The sequence below is a fragment of the Heterodontus francisci genome, chromosome 14, assembly GCF_036365525.1.
Source record: "Heterodontus francisci isolate sHetFra1 chromosome 14, sHetFra1.hap1, whole genome shotgun sequence".
Classification (NCBI taxonomy): Eukaryota; Metazoa; Chordata; class Chondrichthyes; order Heterodontiformes; family Heterodontidae; genus Heterodontus; species Heterodontus francisci.
Window position 1 is genome coordinate 54,176,090 of NC_090384.1, and position 15,023 is coordinate 54,191,112.

At 39.8% G+C, this 15,023-nt stretch overlaps 1 protein-coding gene across 1 annotated transcript in view; it reads right to left on the reverse strand.

The window, feature by feature from the left end:
- The window catches only part of LOC137376907 (otogelin-like), a 392,329-nt gene that overhangs the window by 143,329 nt on the left and 233,977 nt on the right, over nt 1-15,023 (reverse strand). Inside the window, exons 33-34 of the mRNA XM_068045865.1 lie at nt 12,075-12,245; nt 9,496-9,774 (exon numbers count right to left, since the gene is read on the reverse strand). Of these exons, the coding sequence (XP_067901966.1) occupies nt 9,496-9,774; nt 12,075-12,245 (450 nt within the window). The remainder of the gene's footprint in view (nt 1-9,495; nt 9,775-12,074; nt 12,246-15,023) is intronic.

Here is a 15,023-nt window from a genome sequence, read left to right on the forward strand (position 1 = left end):
TTGTGTCCTCTAATTCATGATGCTACAGCCAATGCAAACAGCTTTTCTCTATCTAGACCCCTCATGACTTGGAACACTTCTCGCAAATCTCCTCTCAACCTTCTAATCTCTAAGGAGAACAACACCAGCTTCTAGAATCTATCCATGTAACTGAAGTCCCTCATCATTGGAAAAACTGAGTAAACATGTTCCCACAAAGAAAAAGGGTGGGATGGCCAAATCCAAAGCCTCTAGATGTCAAGGGTATGATAATGCAAAAAGGAAAGCTTATGTCAGATACTGAGAACTCAATACTGTAGAAAGCCAAGAGGAGTATAGAAAGTGGAGGGGAGAAATCAAAAAAGAAATTAGGAAAGAAAAGAGAGGGCATGAAAGAATATTGGCAAGCAAAATCAAGGTGAACCCAGAGATGTTTTATTAATACATTAAGAGAAAGAGGATAACTAAGGAAAGAGTAGGGCCCATAAAAGACCAAAAAGGTAACCTACATGTGGAGGCAGAAGATGTGGGTATTGTTCTGAATGAATACTTTGCATCTGTCTTCACAAAAGAGGGGTACGATGTAGACATTGTAGTTAAGAAGGAGTGTGAAATATTGGATGTGATAAATGTAGGCAGAGAGGAAGTATGAAGAGGATTAGCATCCTTGAAAGTTGATAAACCACCAGGGGCCAGATTAAAAGTATTCCAGGCTGTTAAAAGAAGCCAGGGAGGAAATAGCGGAAGGTCTGACCATATTTTCCTATCCACACTGGACACTGGTGTGGGGCCAGAGGATTAGAGGACTGCTAACATTTTACCTTTCCTTAAAAAGGGAGCGAGGGATAGACTGAATAACTACAGGCCAGTCAGTCTAGCCTTGGTAGTGGGCAAATTATTGGAATCAATTCTGAGAGACAGGATAAACTGTCACTTAGAAAGGCACAGATTAATCAAGGATTGTCAACATGGATTTGTTAAGGGAAGGTTGTGTCTGACTAACTTGATTGAAATTTTTGAGAAAACAACAAGGAGGACTGATGAGGGTGAGGGTAGTGCAGTTGATGTGGTCTACATGGATTTTAGCAAGGCTTTTCACAAGGTCCCACATGGCAGACTGGTTAAAAAAATAAAAGCCCATGGGATCCAGGGGAATGTAGCAAGCTAGATACAAAATTGGCTCAGTGGCAGGAAAGGGTAATTGTTAATGGGTGTTTTTGCAACTGGAAGGCTGTTTCCAGTGATGTTCCGCAGGGCTCAGTGCTGGGTCCCGTGCTTTTTGTAGTAAATATTAACAATTTGGAGGTAAATGTAGGAGGAATGATCAAAAGGTTTGCAGACAACACAAAAATTGGCGACGTGGCTGAAAGCGAAGAGGATAGCTGTAGACTGCAGGATGATATCAATGGACTGGTCAGGTGTGCAGAAAAGTGGCAAATGGAATTTAACCAAGAGAAGTGTTACGTGATGCATTTGGGGAGGTCAAACAAGGCAAAGGAATACATAATAAATGGGAGGATGTTGAGAGGTGTAAAGGAAGTGAGGGACCTTGGAGTGTATGTCCACAGATCCCTGTAGGTAGCAGGACAGGTCAATAAGGTGGTTAAGAAGGCATGTGGAATCCTTTCCTTTGTTGGCCAAGGCATAGAATATAAGAGCAGGGAGGTTATGCTGGAACTATATAAAACATTGGTTAGGCCACAACTTGAGTACTGTGTGCAGTTCTGGTTGCTTCATTACAGAAAGGATGTAATTGCAGTAGAGAGGGTACAGAGGAGATTTACGAGGATGTTGCCAGGACTGGAAAATTTCAGCTATGAGGAAAGATTGGATAGGCTGGGGTTGTTCTCCTTGGAATAGGGGAGGCTGAGGGGAGATTTGATTGAGATGTACAAAATCCTTTGCAGAGAGGTCAGTGAATAGGGGGCATAGATTTAAAGTGATTGTAGAAGGATTAGAGGGGAGATGAGGTAATGTTTTTTCACCCAGATTGTGGTAGGGGTCTGGAACTCACTGCCTGAAAGGGTGGTAGAGGTAGAAAACGTTATCTCATCTAAAAGGTGCTTGGATGTGCACCTGAAGTGCTGTAACCTGCAGGGCTATGGACCAAATGCTGGAAAGTGAGATTAGGTTGGGTGGCTCGTTTTTTCGGTTGGCGCAGACACGATGGGCCAAGTGGCCTCTTTCTGTGCCATTAATTTTCAATGATTCTATAATTCTCGTAAATCTTTTTCGCACCCTCTCTAATACCTTTGCATTCTTCCTAAAGTGCTGTGCTCAGAATTGGACATAATAGTCCAGTTGAGGCCAAACCAATGTTTTATAAAGGTTCATCATAACTTTATTGCTTTTGTACTCTATGCCTCTATTTATAAAGCATAGAATCCCACATGTCTGTTTAACCACTTTCTCAACCTACTGTGCACCTTCAACGATTTGTGCACATATGACCCCGGATCTTTCTGTTCCTGCACCCTCTTTTGAATTGTATCCTTTATTTTATATTGCCTCTCCCCATTCTTCCCACCAAAATGTATCACTTCACACTTCTGTGTTAAATTTCATCTGCCACATGCCTGCCATTTCACCAGCCCATCTATATCCTCTTGAAGTCTATCATTATCTTCCTCACAGTTCACAATAATTCCAAGTTTTGTGTCATCTGCAATTTTTGAAATTGTGCCCTGCACACCCAAGTCTAGTTTATTAATATATATCAAGAAAAGCAGTGGTCCTACTTCCAACCCCTGGGGAACCCCACTGTATACTTTCCTTTGAACAACTGTTCACCACTACTCTTTATTTCCTGTCACTCAGCTAACATCATATCCATGCTGCCATTGTCCCTTTTGTTCCATGGGCTTCAGCTTTGCTAGTAAATCTATTATGTGGCACTTTATCAAGTGCCTTTTGGAAGTCCATTTATACTATATAGCAGTCAACATTAGGATACTTAAAGTTCCCCATTATCACTACTCTGTAGCTTTTGCACCTATCTGTAATTTCCCTGCAAATTTTCTCCTCTGTATCTTTCCTACTAGTTGGTGGCCTATAGAATACATCCAGTAGTGTAATGGTACCTCTATTGTTTCTTAACTCTAACCAAATAGAAGCTGTCCTTGACCCCTCCAGGACATCCTCTCTCTCTCTCCAGTACTATGATATTCTCCTTAACCAATACTGCCACCACTCCGTTCTTTCCCAAAATCCTTGTATCCAGGAATATTTAGTACATAGTCCTGCCCTTTTCTGAGCCAGGTCTCCCTTATCATCACAACATCACATTCCCATCTGGATATTTGAGCCTGCTCCTCACCAACCTATTTAACACACTTTGTGCGTTTACCTACGTGCACTGTAAATGTGTTGGAATACATCAGGGAAAGTGGGGAACTGCTGATGAGATTACCAGGATGAACCTGTTGTCTTTTTTTACATCGACTGATTCATTTTTCCTGACACTGAACTGAGTGCTGTTTTTGGCTCCCCATATAAAATTTGTCTTTTTACTGATTTTTGGAACTTATGAAAATACGAGGTTTAAAGTTTGGTGCTGTTTTATTCTGTTTAATATCTTTTTTTTCTCCCCTCTCTTTAGCTCACTCTTCGCCAGGCACTATACTCTGCCTCAATACAATGGGTGACCAGCTTGTAAGCCTCTGCTGTTCTTCATTGGCCATCACAGTTGAATTATCTCTCAATCTCAGCAGGACTCACTTTGCCTTTGTTTTGTCTCCACTGATCAGCCAGTGAAGACTGAGAGTTGTGTGAAGTGGGGCTGTGGCCTCTGACCTGGGCGAAGACTAAAATAAAAGTTTGAATTTTGTGAAAACAAAAGCACCATGATCTATGCGAATGATTGCCCTCTGAAAAAAAATGGGAAAATCATGTTTAACTAACTTGCTGGAGTTTTTAAGGAGCTAACATAGAAGGTTGATGAGGGCAATGCAGTTGATGTGGTGTACATGGACTTTCAAAAGGGGTTTGATACAGTGCAACACAACAGATTTGTCAGCAAACTTGTAGCTCATGGAATAAAAGGGATGGTAGCAACATGGATACGGAATTGGCTGAGTGACAGGAAACAAAGAGAAGTGGTTAATGGTTGTTTTCAACCATTAACTGGAGGAAGGTTTGTACTGGAGCTCCCCAGCTATCAGTATTGGGACACTTGCTTTCTCTTATCTAGTAATGACCTAGACCTTGGTGTACAGGGCACAATTTCAAAGTTTGCAGATTATACGAAACTTGGAAGCATTGTGAACTGTGAGAAGGATAGTGTGGAACTTAAAAAGGACATAGACAAGTTGGTGGAATGGGCAGACAGGTGGCAGATGAAGTTCAATGCAGAGAAATGTGAAGTGATTAATTTTGGTAGGAAGAACATGGAGAGACAATATAGAATAAAGGGTACAATAATAAAGGGGATTCAGGAGCAGATGGACCTAGGTGTATATGTGCATAAGTCATTGAAGGTGGCAGGACAGGTTGAGAGAGCGGTTAATAAAGCATACAGTATCCTGTGCTTCATTAATAGGGCATAGAGCACAAGAGCAAGAAAGTTATGTTGAACTTGTATAACACACTAGTTTGGCTTCAGCTGGAGTATTGCGTACAGTTCTGGGAGCTGCACTTTCGGAAAGACGTGAAAGCATTGGAGAGAGTATAGAAAAGATTCACGAGAATGGTTCCAGGGATGAGGAATTTCAGTTATGAAGATAGATGGAGAAGTTAGAACTGTTTTCCTTGGAGAAAAGAAGGCTGAGAGATGATTTGATAGAGGTATTCAAAATCATGAGGGGTCTGGACAGAGTAGATAGAGAGAAACTGTTCCCACTCATGAAAGGATCAAGAATGAGAGGGCACAGATTTAAAGTATTTGGTAAGAGAAGCAAAAATGACATGAGGAAAAACTTTTTCACGCAGCGAGTGGTTAAGGTCTGGAATGTGCTGCCTGAGAAAATGGTGGATGCAGGTTCAACTGAAGTATTCAAAAGGGAATTAGTTATATGAAAAGGAAGAATGTGCAGGGTTACAGGGAGAAGGCAGGGGAATGGGACTGCGGGAATTGCTCTTTCAGAAAGCCAGTGCAGACACGATGGGCCGAATGGTCTCCTTCTGCGCTGTAACGATTTTGTGATTCTGTGAATTACTGCATGTGTTCTACGGTTCTTGAACTTCTAAATACTCCTCATTCCTCACAGTTGGTGCATCAATGCTGGTGTCAAGAACACACTGATATTCCTTGTGCTGAATGTTACTAAGACATAAGTGACTGAGTATTTTAGTTTAGTTTAGAGATACAGCACTGAAACAGGCCCTTCGGCCCACCGAGTCTGTGCCGACCATCAATCACCCATTTATACTAATCCTACACTAATCCCATATTCCTACCATATCCCCACCTGTCCCTATATTCCCCTACCACCTACCTATACTAGGGGCAATTTTTAATGGCCAATTAACCTATCAACCTGCAAATCTTTGGCATATGGGAGGAAACCGGAGCACCCGGAGGAAACCCACGCAGACACAGGGAGAACTTGCAAACTCCACACAGGCAGTACCCAGAATTGAACCCAGGTCGCTGGAGCTGTGAGGCTGCGGTGCTAACCACTGCGCCACTGTGCTGCCCGTTGTATGATTTTTTGTAGAAATCTGTATCTAATTATGATATGCCTACCCATATTTGGAGAGACATGTTGTATGCCTGACATCATCTGGTAAAAAATGCCAGAACTGGTGATGATGAGAAAGGAGCTCATTTTAAATAAATAAATAAATTTCCATCACATTCCACCAAAGTTTCACCCAAAATATTAATCTACCTTTCTCCTTCAGATGCAAATGGCCACTTGTGTGTTTCAAGCAACAGTTGTTTTTACTCCAAGTATTTGCATTCTTCTTTAGGTCTTTTGATGTGCTGCACCTAGATTGATTTAACTGTACCAACAGATATATGAACATTCATTTATTCTGCAAGTGAGAGTTGATTTATTTTAACCAAGAAGTGGAATTTGTCAGTTTTCAAGAAATAAGACCCTTGCCAGTGACATGGCGGTGCAGGTTCACACCCCTGATTCTATTGGAGCAAGAGGTGATTTGAATGTCTCACATCTGGAAGCATTATATAAAGTACAGATATCTTATTCATGGAATGCAGTGGAATGCAGATTTGATACCAACATAGTGGAGACAAGCGAATGGTTTGAGTCAAATCTGTACTTAGACCTAAGTAAATCAGATGAGTTGAAGGCTTTAACTCATTCTTACTCTCTGTTAATAATAGGCTGCTTAGGGCTCGAGGATGTCATTTTCTGAAGTGGGAAATGTTCACAGGTGAGTTCATGAATGAAAGATAGATATGCAATTGTTTTGTGTGGGATAACAATACCTCGACCTGCTGCTCCACTCTTCACATTTTGCTTTCTTTGCCAGTTTTATTTTGGGTTACACTCAAAATGCTAACTTTTTTCTCTTTCAGATATTGTTTGACCAGTTATCCATTTCCAGCATTCATGGGTTTTCTTTTTATCTATAAATTTATGAGTAGCTTTTTGTGTCAGTTCTCACTCTGGCCACTAGATGCAGCACTTTGCAGTGATGGTAAATTCCATCTTAGGGAGTGAATAAGGTAAGAAAAACTGGCATAACCAGCTTTGTAAGGGTCTTCTCTTCTCCCACCAGCCCATACTGCACCCCACCCCAGCCACCACCACCCCCCCCCTACCCCCACCCCCACCCACCCTCCCTCCACCATCCCATCCCTGACTCCAGCCTTTCAATCATGAAGAGGCAGTGAGGGAGCTGTGGATGATTGTAACAAGCAATCATTCCAGAGAGAGGGAAATCTTGAAATTGAAAATGAAAAATAGTTATTTCATAGTTGGAACTTTGTTATTCAATCTACAATAGGGAATAAAGAAGAGTTTTTTTTCTTCTTGCAAACCTTTTTATTATTCTGTTCTTTTCACTCATCCTCCATTACCCTTGGAATCTTCATTCCCCAGTTGGATAGGATCTCTGATCTAATATGTCAGGCATTTACAATAGTCAGCATGAAACTTAATCTGTCTTTGCCTCTGCACTCTGTGGCTGGTATAACTTTTCCATTCACTTAAACAAATGGTGCTGTATTTTTAGTATGTGTAATTACCCTGCATCAGCATGTTAGATCCAGGCTGTGCCTATGAAAGTGTGCTGGGGAATGAATCAAGCGCAACAGAGCTTTGCTTATAAAAATGTTGAAACTTGAATCCTTGGATGTGGTGATTAATGAAATGCCTCTTGATCATTTGATCTGATCCCACTTGGTGAGGTAAATTGTTTTAGTTTTCCATTGGCATGGATTTGGATTTTTAACATAAACAGCTTTGAGAGCAAGATCCCCACAATTGAAAAGATAAATCAATGGTGCTCCTTAATAGATCACCACTGAGGATTAAAACATGCTTTTACTCTCGTTTAAAAGAAAGGAGCAGGTACTTTTTGAAGGCAAGCTGGTTTCTAGTATAAATGCTTTTTTTTTAAACATACCAGTGGTGGGCAAGATCCTTGTCAGACCACCTATTAAATTCTCAACGAATCTGTGATTAAAGACATTTGTTAGTAGACAACAGGCACTTAACAGTGACAAAATCTGTCATTTTTTTAAGATGGAGCGTGCCGTCCACAGCTGTGTTAGCCTGCCATTATTATGCATTCAAAAACACAGTGAAGTCCATAATGCGACCAGTAACACATTCATTGAATATTTTGCTAACTGAGTCAGCTACAACAGGAGGAATCTCTCCTTGTGGGCAGAATCCTTGTTTCAGACAATTTAACTTAATGTTAAAAGCGTCTTTGGTCATGTATCTGTTATAATGAACTTCTTATCTAGGTTTCAAAAATATTAAATGTATCTATTTTCAACAATCGTAATCAGGCTGTGGAGTTGTGTCCCACGCCAAGTTTTGAACACATAATTTAGGCTGGTATTCAAGAACCTCAATCCTAAAAAAATGCTATGTTGGAAGAGGCATCCTTTAAAAATCAAACTTTCACCTACCAATTTTGGCAGTTGAGATGGACATTAAATGCAACATGATAGTGTTCAAACAGCAGGAAGTTTACTGGGCAGCATCTCTCCCTTAATCAATGCCATCAAAAAAATCAATTGGTCATTTATCTTGTTGCTTTGGAAATGTTGCCAAGTATGTTTACTTAAAAAAAGTCACTAGATCCAAAAATTTAATGCGCAAATAATCTTAAAAACTCCAGACCACTGCGGGCCATCCAAGAAACTTCCCCACTCTCACTCCGAAGAGTGTCTCTCGCCCCCCTCCCCTAGGTTCTATTTATTGACTAGCTGAACATGGAAATTGGACAATTTTCCCACTATTTCAGGATCAGCAAACTGCAGTTGGGTGGCCGTTGGTACTCATAGCTTGCTGTAGGCTTCTAAATCAAGCCCAAGCCTCACACCATCAAAAAAGATGGGCAGTGGGTGCATTTCCTCTGCCACTATGGCTCTTTGTCTGTCATTAAAACTGATTTTCATATATTGTCCTAACAAACCATGGTCATGTCTATATAGTTTTGTCAAAATTGTTCTGAATCTTCTTGCATTAATCCAAGTGCTCAATCTTCTCTCTCATTTACTTATGATAACACTCTACTTTCCTTGAAATTGAAACCTTTAACTGTTCACATTATCAGTCTTCTAACAGGCTGAATTACATCATCTTTCTCTTTGGCCATTTATTTAGTTCAATTCTTCAAAATGCAGTTTCTTTGTGTTTCTCATTTTTTAACCAGCAGCAATCGCTGTATAACATTTGGTGTTTTCACATTTAGTCCTTCACTATCTCTTCAAACCTCCAATGGAACTTTTTAATCTTCATTGTTAAAGCTGCCTCTGTTTCCATTTTCTTGCCAAACATTTTTGCCTGTCTTAACACAGTAGGAGAGTATATTGAAGAACAACAAAGTATAAAGGAGATGAGGTATAAGAAATATCGGATAAGTTTAAGCTGTACAGTCTTGGAGACAAGAAGGTTAAAGGGTTACTTTATCAAGTATTATTAGATGATATAGATGAGGTAAACCTTGAATATGGTTTCAAAATCAGGCTTGTAGAGCCAGAAGAAATATTTAGAGTGTTCAAAATGAAGTTAAATGCTGGGTTGGCAGAGTCTGTATACTGGAAACATATGCTTCAATGGACCAATTTCTTTTCTCATCCTTGACCATTACACTCTTTACAGACCTCATGTCCATCCAAGATCTGAAAACTAACTAACTAGAAACAGAACTAAAACTCCAGATTAAAACACAAAATATGTAAATATAAGGGTTATCCAAAAGAGGATGTCAATTAGAAAATAAAGTTTTGTCCATCAGAGACTTCATGTCATAATGCATTTTAATAAATTAAACAAAAGTAGGTTCTTGCTTTAAAATGGCACATTTTTAAAAATATGGTCATTAACAATTAATCTATTTACATTTTGATTAAGGACATTACTGACTCACCTGCAAGCTGGAAGAGAGTAGCATGTCTGAAACTCTTTGAGTGATTGTATCTCATCAGGTGGATTGAGGAGCCCATGTGATGAATAAAGAATCCTGGCCTTATGTAAGACTCAAAGGCATTGTAGCCTAAAACCCATGCATCTTTGTGGAATATAAATGTTGCTTCTTTTTGAAAAGTTTTGTTATATTCCCATTTATTGAGGTGCAGAGCTCCATCAAATCTGGTCCGAAGAAAGTAATTTGGTTTGTCGGCCACTTCCAAGGAAACTAATGATATATCTGTTGTAAACAAACAAAGATGTGTTAAAAAAAAGTTAATGTTTGGGAAGTGGCATCGCTAGGCAAAGTTACATCAGAATGAACGTTGAACGATGATATATAAATGCAGTTTCTAGTTTTATTAGGAGATCAACCTGAGAGAGATGTATAGCCTACCTGTGAAGTTGAGGTGGTGTTGCATTTTCTGCAGTTTGAGGTAGCATGTTATTGAATAGCTAAGATAAGTACTTTTAGTAAGCATTACTTTTTTAGAAAGATTATCTTACTCTTTGCATTGAATATGTCGAGTTTCTTTTATTAGCTATATTGATCTCTAAATCTAATAGCACCTCAACTTCATTGGTAGACTATATATGCCTCTCAGGTTGATCTCATAAAACTAAAACCTGCCTTTAAATAGCATATTTAACATAGGAAACACCCGAGAGAGAGAGAGAGAGAGTATCCTCTTTTGTTCTGGTTGCACCAGAGTTGAATCTGTACCTATTTACTGGTATGGTTACACCTGCATTTACAAACAAAGGTGCACGTACCTCACTTTGGCAGAGCATTAGCACACAGAAAGGTTTCAGTTCCCGAGAGAGGTTGCAATAGCAATGGCATAAATATGATACTTGAATGTCTAACTGACCATAATGCTGGATGGGTTTTAGAATAACCTCAGTTACAGTAGATCGTGGTTACAATGGTACTGTTTGCAAAAATTCAAACCACAGTGATCAAAAGCCAGCACAGTCTGTTGGCCCCACACACCAGCCGCCACACCCTATATCCACAAGCTACATCTAATCCACCTGGAAAAGTAATTAAGCAAATGTCTTCATGGCATCTAGATCAGCAGAAAACCAGATACATAGGTGTGCCATCTGCTGCAAGGATACCTATAGCTAACATGCAGCACAGGATTGGCTCAGGGGTGTCCATGCTGCTTAATTGGATCCATGTCCTTCTAAGAATGTTGCAGTGCTCACCTTTCAGGATGGTCTCACAGAATAGCAAAATAGTGCCTACTTCATTTCGAACCACCTTCATTTCAGCAGCCATCAAAGAGAGGGCCAGGTGCTGGGCTGTTCTGTTATTTACCTGCAGACTTGTATCTAAAATTGGGTTTACCTTCACTTTATTTTTGTTTGTCATTCCTTAGTGCTCTAAGGGCTGCTAATGGGCTGGAATTGCTTCTGAACCTTTCCTAAGGCTACAAGAAGTTTTGCTGATCTATTCTGCCTTTCCACTTTTCATCTGGCCCTCCAACACATTTCCAAATCTGCAGCTGGAGCTATGCCTAATAATGCTAATTAGCTGACCTCAGCTAAATGGGTGCAAACAACCCACTTTTCTTTGGGTGTGTTTTGAACCCATTTCTAATGATCTGGGAACAAACTGCTCCTGTATCAGAAAATGTACCCTAGTTTGCCGTTGAGCGATACAGGTAAGAAAATCCCAAGTTTATTGCCCACTATTTCTACCTTTATTGATCTCAGTGGAGTGAACAGATGATATAATTGGCATCAGTGACCTTGACATAGATAAGGTGTGAAAAATAATCAATCAATTTGGGTTCTTGCTTGTCTAATAATCTTACACATAAGAATCGACACGTGGGGTGAGCTATTGGCAGCTGCCTGGCCCGATGGAACAATAAATAGTCACAAGTTAACACCTTCATTGCAGGAGGAGCAAAGAAAGAAAAAACTAATAAAATGTATGTATTGAAAACAGCCACAAATGGAGTTTGTAACTTTATACATCCAAAACGATGCTAAAGTTATATACTTACACTTAGACCTATGCTAAATCTGTACACAGATATGCAGCCACAGTCTCTAAAATTGTACTTCCATGCGTGTATTCTCAAGTTGTACCTCTAGAAATTTCTAAAGTTTTCCAGCTACTTCCATCCTAAAGCTGCACATTGACTTCTATTCTTTACAGTAAATCATGAAGACACTGTCTGAAATTGACTAGAACTAACAACTGGAAAATGTTGATAAAAAGCCACCATTGAGCTTGGTTTTTGAGGTTTATTATAGTGTTGTGCCATTGTAACTCTATCTTTCAGTTTTTACTTTGAGTAACTGTAGCAGGAAACTTTCAGAAGCAAAGGAGATGATAGAAAATGCAAAATACGTTTAATGCTCAGTTGCTACTTTAAATATGTTTAGCGCTTCATGCTTATCATGAGGTGCCAAATATGATTAAATAATTCCAGGACGTAAAGCATTGCTAGTTATAATGTTGCTTTTTGGCAAATATACAATGATTGCTGCTGAACATCTGTCAAGTTTGTTAGACTTGCCTACCTTGTGGCTTAGGCGAATACAGCCCTGGAGTCAGCATAAAAAGTGTCAATACTCCTGGTGTGGAAATTTCTCTTGTAGCTGGAAAAACAACCCCACTTGACAAATTGGCTGCTACCACTGCATTGCTGCCATCCAAGTCACTGACCAGTGAGTAAGGACCCTTTCCCAGCACTGCAAGTAGAAAAAAAAATCAATTTCATTTTGAAAATTCAAGTATTGTCAATGCGGACGCGAACTGTACCTGGACAATTTCTTCATAACTGACTTGGCAGCATCAATTTAATTTTGTAAGTTAAAATGACACTAAAATATGTTGCCTTCTCTGACTACATTTGTTCCTTTTTTCCAAATCCTCTATGATTATTATTCCTCTTTAAATTCTTCTTGTCTTCATTGAAGAATGAACATGATTTAATAGACATTTGATTCTTGCCATTTTTCTGTCACTATATACTTGTAAATAATGGACTCTCTTTTCTTCCAAGCCCTTCCATGTATCACTTTGGTAGTTTGTTAATAAAGCTTCCTATGTTGTCTACATCGAGACTAAATAAAAACAGAATGGTTAACCATTTGAATCAAATGGGTGTGCTGAATCCCATTAGCATGAGATGGAGCATCTCATGTAATTGAGTGTACCTTTGAGATGGGATGGAGGTGGAGCAAAATAAGATGGTACACTGTTTTTTTTTCTATAATGCCAAGAACCAAAGTTTGAAAAGACTGTCTTCTCTAATCATTTTCTTAAAAACCCAAAGTGCAGCACTACTTCAGGTTATAAAAGTTAGAAATCAAAGAGCATGGTAAATGAAATCCTATCTGCATCTATACAGCAAATTATGAACTGCTTATAAATGCCTAATGTTGCTATTATATTCTATTTTTATGAGCACATTATATAATTTATGCATAATCCAATGTTCAGTCACCAATTTATCTTAATATCCTTGTTTATTTTAAAAGAAACTATCTGCATAATGAGATATTATACTATATTACTTTTCAAATGTCTGATATAGAAAACACTTAGCCCCCTCTAGCGGCTTAATCTTGCTGATAATCTAGTCACTTCTCTGTATTCAGGCCTCAGGGTTGTGATGTACCAGCATGTGCTGCAAACTAATTTGTCATTTGTTTCATTCAGAAGTCTTATACTCTACAAACATAGTAAGCAGCTGGTGTACAGTTTGTACTAAAACAATTGGGTATATTTTTCTCTGTGTAAAGAACAATTCTTTTGCTGAACTGACCACTTAGTTAACGAATTTCTCTTTAAGTTTACAGCTGGAGAAATGGAAAATATATGCTATTTGTTGCAAAGTAGGCTCCAAAACGTTAGAGGGAGGATGCCCAGTTGTTAATTTGTCCATTTCATGCATAGCATATGTTCCATAAATAAGTTTACATTGTTTATCTTTCGAGTGGCATTGTAAAATAAAGATGCAGATTGAATTGAAAGGATTTAACACACTCATCAAATCAAATTTTGACAAAGATCAGTTATTTATGAAGCTTGCAATTGCCACAACTAAATTTTAAGCATGGCCTAAGAGCTTTCACCATCCTAAGGAACCTATAATAATACAAAAGCAAAATACTGAGGATGCTAGAAATTGGAAATATAAACAGAAAATGGCGGAAATACTCTAGCAGCATCTATGGAGAGAGAAACAGAGTTCATGTTTCAGGTCTGACCTTTCATCAGAACTGTGAAAAGTTGGAAATATAATAGGTTATGAGTAAGTGAAAGTTGGGGTGGGTGAGAAGAAAAGCAAAAGGGAAGGTCTGTGATCCGGTGGAGGGCAGGACAGATTAAATGATAAAAGGGGCTGAATTATGCCAGCCCCTCAACGCCGTGGGTCGTGGCGGGGAGGCGATAAAATTCTGCGGGAAGAGGCCCACCTTGACCAGTGATGCGAGAAGGGCCCGCCGCATTTTGCCGGCGGCGGGGGGAATCTCGGTGCTGCCCCCCTGCCGCCTCGTGGCGGGCCCTTCATCTTAATAGTCAAATGAACAGTAATGATATGTAAATGCACTTATACGGAGTTCCAAGATGAGAACCTGGTCGGGAGGGGGGAGGAATAACATTTTCAGTTCGGGAGGGGTATGGGAGCGGGGAAAACAATTTTTATTGGATGTGGGGATGGTGGGAAGGGGTTGAAGGGCAAAAGTTGTAAGGTTGGGAGGTAAAGTTTGGGTAGGGAATAAGGCAGGTTTTGTTAATATCGGGCAGTGAAATGGTCATTGGAGGGTTGGGGAAGGGCCTCCATCTCCTAATTATTTATGAAAAACATATTCGGTACAATAAATCTTTAAAAATTTAAATCTGTGTTAAGGGTTTAAGGTCCTTTAAAAATGGCGCCAGCGCCAGGGACACGCCAGCTGCCCCCTCTACGTCATCAGGGGCTCTGCTCCACACGCTCTATTTAAATCAGCCCTGCGCATAATATCGCGGGGGCTCTGCAGCGGCATTTCCATGTCAGAAGGCCACTGAGTTCAAAGCGCGCTGCCGCAGAGCATGGCACGCAAATAAAATCCAGCCCAAGGTTTCAGTGCCAGGTCAAAGGGAATGGTAATAGGACTAGTAAAGAAACTAAAAATGCATCTAGAGGCAGTATTAATGGCAGGATCCTGAATAGCCGCTGTCCGAAAACAATGCCAAGAAAATAAGAGAGGAGAAAAACACAAATTGGCAAAGAAAAATTAAACAAAATGGGGGCGGAGGTTACGATCTATAATTGTTGAATTTAATGTTGAATCCAGAAGGCTGTAACATGCCCAGTCGAAAGATGAGCTGCTGTTCCTTGAGCTTGGTTGGAACACTGCAGCAGCCCAAAGTGGAAGCAAGGCAGAGAATTAAAATAACAGGCGACTGGAAGCTCGGTGTCATGCTTGTGGACTGAATGGAGGTGTTGCACAAAGCAGTCACCCAGTCTTTTGTTTCTCTCT